This window comes from Pteropus vampyrus, unplaced genomic scaffold (genome assembly GCF_000151845.1).
Source record: "Pteropus vampyrus isolate Shadow unplaced genomic scaffold, Pvam_2.0 Scaffold1, whole genome shotgun sequence".
Taxonomy (NCBI): Eukaryota; Metazoa; Chordata; class Mammalia; order Chiroptera; family Pteropodidae; genus Pteropus; species Pteropus vampyrus.
In genome coordinates this window covers 24,291,182-24,297,837 of record NW_011888782.1, presented here as the reverse complement: position 1 = coordinate 24,297,837, position 6,656 = coordinate 24,291,182, and the positions used below count along the sequence as shown (strand labels likewise).

The 6,656-nt window shown below is 37.7% G+C and overlaps 1 protein-coding gene across 2 annotated transcripts in view; it reads right to left on the bottom strand.

Annotated features, from left to right (window-relative positions):
* Window positions 1-684: 684 nt before the first annotated feature.
* Window positions 685-6,656, bottom strand: part of PARP9 (poly(ADP-ribose) polymerase family member 9) — a 25,260-nt gene continuing 19,288 nt past the window's right edge. For both annotated transcript variants that reach the window (XM_011370084.2, XM_011370157.2), the window contains exons 9-11: window positions 6,065-6,201; window positions 5,230-5,404; window positions 685-3,334 (exon numbers count right to left, since the gene is read on the bottom strand). In XM_011370084.2, coding sequence (XP_011368386.1) covers window positions 2,961-3,334; window positions 5,230-5,404; window positions 6,065-6,201 — 686 coding nt within the window. In that variant the 3' untranslated portion in view covers window positions 685-2,960. The remainder of the gene's footprint in view (window positions 3,335-5,229; window positions 5,405-6,064; window positions 6,202-6,656) is intronic.

Below are 6,656 nucleotides of genomic sequence, written 5' to 3'. Positions count from 1 at the left end.
GTTAAGTCCAAATTACACATATTATGGTCACTTATTTGGAATTATTTCTACCATTTTGTTCAGTGTGTCTCACTTTTTTCTTCTTGATTCTTTTTTTCTCTCTTTCCTGCTTTTCCAGCCTTTTTTTGGATTTATTTCCATTTTCTGTCTACCATTTATAAGTTAGAAACTTTATTTCTCTTTTAGAGGCTGCCCTTAAATTTTAATCTGCATGATAAACTTAATGCTAATCTTCTCTTGAACACAAAGACTTTAGACTCCTTTAATTGTAGTCATCACACCACCATTTACATGGTTTATTTTTCAATATTTTATTTCAATCTTATTTTATTCCAAAAATTAGACATTCTTATTACTGCTCTTTTTATAAAGACAATAATTGTTTACATGTATCTATATTTACCATTTCTTTGCTCATCATGCCTTCTTGCAGCTTCAATTTTTCCCCTCCTTCTCGAAGTACATCCTTTAAATTTGTTTATTAAATGAGAATTTATCTTTGATAAATTTAGTTTTTAATGGTCTGAGAGTACCTTTATTAAGGCAAAATAAAAGTCTAGCTAGGTATAGACTTCTAGGTTAAGTTAATTTCTCTCGACTCTTTTGAAAATAGTATACTGTCTTCAGGTTTCCATTGTTCCTGATAAAAAGTATATTACTTTTCTATTACTATCACAACTCGAGTGGCTTAAAAGAGCATGGCTTTATTGTCTCACAGTTCTATAGATCAGAAGTCAGTCATGGGCCTCATTGGGCTAAAATCAAAGTGTTGGCAAACTTCACTCCTTTCTGGAAGCTTTTGAGTCCACTTCCTTGCTCACTCAGATGTTGGCAGAATTCAATTCCATGCAGTTCGAGGACCAACATATTGTTTTTCTTGCTGGCTGTTCACTGGGGGCTATCCTTAGCTGCTAAAAGCTTCTCTCTGGTTTTTACACGTGGTCCCCTGCATCTCAGGACTAGCACAGGGCCTCAAATCCTTCTCATGTCACTGTCCCTTTGATACAGCTAGGAAAGTTTCTCTACTTTTAAACACTCATGTGATTAGATTGGGCCCATCTGAATAATCCTGGCTAATCTTCTGATTTGAAAGATAACCTTAATCACGTTTGCAAAATTCCTTTTGCCATATAAGGTAACATGATCATAGATTCAGAAGATTGAAGTGTGGACATCTTTGCAGTGGGTAGGGGGAGGACATTATTCTGCCTACCACAAGATGTATGCTGTCAGTCTAATTGCATTCCTTTGTGGATGATTTGGCGGTTCTCTCTGGCTGCTTTTAAGATCACCTCTTTGGTGGTCTACAGTTTCGCTGTATTTCTTGTTAGTTCTTATCCTCATGAACATAGCCTCTCCTCCATTCTTTTTTGAAATCCCTTGTAAACATATACTCGATCTTTCAAATCTGTCCTGTCACCCTCAGCTCTGTATCATAAGGCCTCATCTATAGGCATGTGAACACGTCAGCCTCATGTTCAAGCCCCATCCCTGCAAACAGTCACCCCTCAGCCATACTTGATGCCGACTGTGGCACAGTCACCCTTGGGAGGAAAGACCCAAAAAAAGAGGTCCAATCGGGCCCTAAAATAGACTTAGAGTTATTTAGGCAGGAAATGTTGGAGTTCTAGGTACCTAAAAGATGGTTTCAGAGTGAGGTGTACAGGCTCCAAATGGATACATTCTCTTGACCCTGTGGACTCTTCATTTTGTGGAGATGGGCACAGCTGGAGGAAGGTTAGAGTAAGGCCCTCTTGCCCATATCCAAGGGCAGCACCATGTGAGACAATAAGCATGCTTCTTTCAAGAGGAGGAATGTTAGTTACAATAAGATGACGAGGAGAAAGTGTTCTATGCAAGAGACTGATGATGTGAGGGTAAGAAAGGTTTGGAAATATAGAGAAATATAGATTTCAGAATAGGCAAGAGAGGCATGGTGAGATGAGCTGGCCTCTACATTGCAGAACTCTGAAGCCAAATTTGGGCACAGCCATAGTAGATTCAGCCTTTATAAGAGCTATTCTTTCTGCAAAAAATACTCCTCTGACTCTGCTCTTGATTTGCTGTATCCTTTATTCAACTAATCCTTAAAAATTCTTTAGGTCTCAGTTTGTTTCACTTTCTTTAAAAGGTCTTCTTCCCAATCCCTGATTAATTTATCCTTCTTTTCCTTACATTTTCCAAAGAAACTGCAGTTCTTTTTTTTTAATACTCTATCACACTTGTTAAGTAAGCTATCCATAGCTGCCTTTCTGATTATTCAGGCTGAAAGCTTTATGAAGACATTTGTCTTGACCAGCATCATATTCCCAGCACCCAGAAAGTAACTGAAACACATCTGATGATCAAGAAATATTTCATAAATTAATAATTTGGCTTCATGGTGCTTAAGCAGCATTGCTTGATATGGCTGAATCCAAACAGGATTAACAGTAGAATATCGGACTCTTGATGTCCTTCCATTACAAATAATTTCATTTTATACATAATTTTTCAAAGCCAGTTACACAGGCGAAGGTGATTTATTTTGATATCTAAAGCACTGTATAAGATTCTCTGGAATATCTAAAATCATACTGCTGCCCTAGTATGTTACACTATCATCATTTTAGAAAACAGAAGTCTTAGATTCTTAGATTATATACTAGAAAAATTTCTTCATGACATATAAAACATTTTTTGCTATTATTTATAGTAAAGGAGATAAAAGGACAACTTGAAGGAGAGGGATAATCCTGAAAGTGTTTTAGTTGATATTTACTCACACCAACCCCAAGAGATAAAGACAAAGATGAAGATGCTAAAATGCTAGTGGTATGTGGCTGGTGCTTCAATAACCCTATCGGTCCATATGGACAACGAGTTCGACATAGTCGAACTACCCTTTAAGTCACTGATGGTTATTATTTGATTAGTTCCTCCAAAGCAAGGCCATGTCAGTTGTTTAAATGATGTGAAGGTTAATCAACACAGGAACCACTTGAAAATTCCCCCCCCAGAGGCTGTAGAGGCAGCATCCTTGGTTTTGATGAGTAATCCTGTGGCCATACACGGGTGCAAGTCCACAAATATTGGGGCATGGCCTGCACACTACTAAAAATAACAAAGGTTTCAGGGCTGGGGACATTGTCAACCACACTGTCATGGCTATTTATGTCCCCAGGAATCAATGGTGGAGGAACAATATTTAATTCATGACCCTGACAGAAGGAGCCTGTGAGTACTTCAGCCTCAAAGACGTAGATCAGGTTATTTGTGGCAGATGTCTTCTTGACCTGACATGCTAGGTTTTTGAGGTTCTTGGTGAAATATATGCCAGCTCCATATCTAGGGTCTGATAAAAGAAAAAAATTTAAAGGTTATTATGATCTGGCAAATCATATTGCCTATTTGGGTACTAATATATACTCTCTCTCTAGTCCTCCAAATAATCACCACCTTCTGGTCCTAAGTCTCTGTGGCAAAGACACTCAAAGTTGCTCCCTTGAGACAAATTATCACTGATATCATCAATATAATAGTTTACACTTAAATATATCTAGCTTCCTTCCTTCCTTCCTTCTTTCCTTCCTTCCTTCCTTCCTGCCTTCCTTCCTTCCTTCCTTCCTTCTTTCCTTCCTTCCTTCCTTCCTGCCTTCCTTCCTTCCTGCCTTCCTTCCTTCCTTCCTTCCTTCCTTCCTTCCTTCTTTCCTTCCTTCCTTCTTTCCTTCCTTCATTCCTTCCTCCTTCCCTTCCTCATCTCTCTCTTTCTTTCTTTACATTTACTTGGGACTTAATCAAATATGGTTTCAGGCTCCAGAGCAGCACTGAACAAGAGAAATGCAATGTGAGCCACATATGGAATTTTAAATTCTCTAGTAGCCACATCAAAAAAGGTACCAAAAAAAAAAAAGTGAAATTAATTTAATAATAATGTTATTTAACCTATTATATCCAAATGTTATCATTTCAACATGTAATCAATATACAAAATTATTAAGGAGATATTTTACATTTTTTTTGACAGTGGTCTTTAAAACACAGTGTATATGTTACATTTACAGAACATCTTAATTCAGATGAAACACATTTCAAGTGCTCAATAGCCACATGCATCTGGTGGCTACTATATTGGACCATACAGCTCTAGAGCTTCAAAAATGACTAAGACATTGTCCCTATTCTCAAAAGTTCACAAAGGGAACTCCCCACATGTAAACATAAAATATAGTACAATTTTGTGTGACAAGGAAATATTTTGAGATAAAAATCAAAGCTTTCTTTCCTACAAGTTTCTTCTTGCTCTTTGTTCCTCTACCTAATGAGCTCTTGCTACTTATTATCTCAGGGGCAAAAAAGAATAAAGCTTAGAACAAATTCAATTGAATATACACATATGGCATATATTTATCATATATAGAACATATAATTATTTTTAACAGAAGCAGAGAATATGTGACTTGAAAGTATGGCTTTTCAAAGTTAGATTTTCTGAGAGAGGAAAAAAGGTTTTTGAACCAAAATGATAAAAGCCTGAAGGATTCAGAGCATGGATTTTATACTATATATAACAGAGGAGAGAAAAACACAAGATATTCTAAGAGCAGTTTTTTCACTTCAGGATAAATGAAAGTGCTTCCTTCTACCTGATGGGAAGAGAAGAATCAGAGAGAACACTACTAGAACTCTGGGGGACTCTGAGAAAGGGCTCACTTCACTGTTCCACTCCCTCAAGAGAGCTCTGAGGGTCAAGATAGTGAAGAACAATAGAAATCTCAGAAAAACTAAAGGCACTTCCAGAGTAGAAGGGACCGTTGCCTAACTCTGCTGGGTGCGGCCCCATTATCCAGCCTGGCATCTGAGTGGAAAGTAGTAATGGCTGGGGACAATATCTAGAACAGGTGAGGACTACCGCACACAAGACCTCACATTTCAGCTCGGAGGTTGTGCACATTCAAAAATTTTCTGTGCTGTGGAAGGGGCACATCCATGAACTGGAAAGGAATTCCTATGGCAGAAGAAACAGAGTGCCCTGTGTAGATACTACCTAAGAGCAAAGGGGGCTAGGAATTTAGGTACAGGAGGGTGCTAATGACTAAAGCCCAGGGTGGTTTATCTAGCAGGGGACACTGAGAGGCAGAAGACAGAGAGGGGCCATGAAGTAGACCAACTTCCCTCCACTGTCTGTTCCATCATCAAGGGTACTCTCAGAGAGAAGAGGAGCCCCAATTATGAGGGGCTGACACCTACCGCAGGGCACTGAGTACATTCTTTGAAAGCCAACTCTGCATACCACGTCACAGAACTGCTGCGGGACTTGCTGAAACAATCTGTGGCTCATAGGTTCCCTTTGAGTTCTCCCTTCCATCATTTTCTTCTTTTTTTGGAAAGCAGCCATGAGAACCTCATTGTCTATCTTCTCCACCTATAACCCAAGAAAATGAAAAACTGAAAAAGAGATTGGAGCACTGCTACTTGAATTAATTGTCTGATACACTGCTTCAAAAATGAAAGCATTTATGTGCATATTATTTTGCATGCAATTTGTTTTTCATGTGAAGTTGCATAAGAGTCTCTCCTGGCCCCAACCCTCTCTTACTTTGACTTTTATCTTTTCAAAATTCCCTGTCCCTTCCTTGAAAATTCACTTAATAATAATTCACTAGCAATCACTATGTGTAGGCACTGGCAAATGAAATGGACCACAATGTAGATACCATCTTTGCCCTCTTAAAGCTTATAGTTTAGTGAGATAAAAATAGGTAAACGATTATAATGCAATGTGATAAATGCTATTCCACTTCTTTTCTTCTTCTCTTTTTTCTTTTTTTGCTTCAAGATAGTCAGATAGCTTTTTCCTGGGTCTTGATCTATGCTTCTGCACATCCTGACATCATTTCTAACTCCTGATTCCAACTATACTCCTCATCCCTGCCCATGCCTGCCCTCCTTTCAGTTTTATTCCTGGGATTCCCACTTAGTGAGCAGCTAGCTAAGAATCATCAGCAAGTTAGTTTTTCTTTTGGCTACAGAAACAAATGGATTAATAGCAAAATAATAAAATCTTTCCCTTAATTACATATACCTTTATAACCTGCAAACCACAGTGTTCAAACTGTTTCATTCGATCCTGAATTTCTTGAGTAAAAGGTGTTAGACATTTCTGAAACTTATTTTTTTTCATTTCATCTTGTGTTTTTGGTTGCTGACCAGTCCATTGTCCTAAAAATGAGTAACAGAAAATTTTTTCTCAATGTTCTGTAAGAGGGAAAAGCTTTGTAAAGAAATTTAATAAAATAAATTACAGAAATTTGGAGGAACGGATTAGCCAGTTTAAATTGTACACCTCATATGTTTAGGACATGTAAGGAGAGCTATGATACTATGAGAAGTAACAGGATAAAATAGAGGGTTACTAAATTTGTCCTCAGATGGTTTGGATTATGAGGCTGAGGGGATGAAAGAAAAAGGGGCATTAATACATACTCCCCCCATCAATACTGTAATGATAATATATAACTGTGTTGCTCATAGGAAATGTTTGTATTTCCAGTCAGGATGCCCATCAAAAAAAAAAAAAAAAGACAGGCATAAGAAAATGTTAAGGAATAATGGAAGACAATATGATGTTTATAGCCCACTTCAGGGTTTTTAAAGAGATTTCTTATATCTACCTC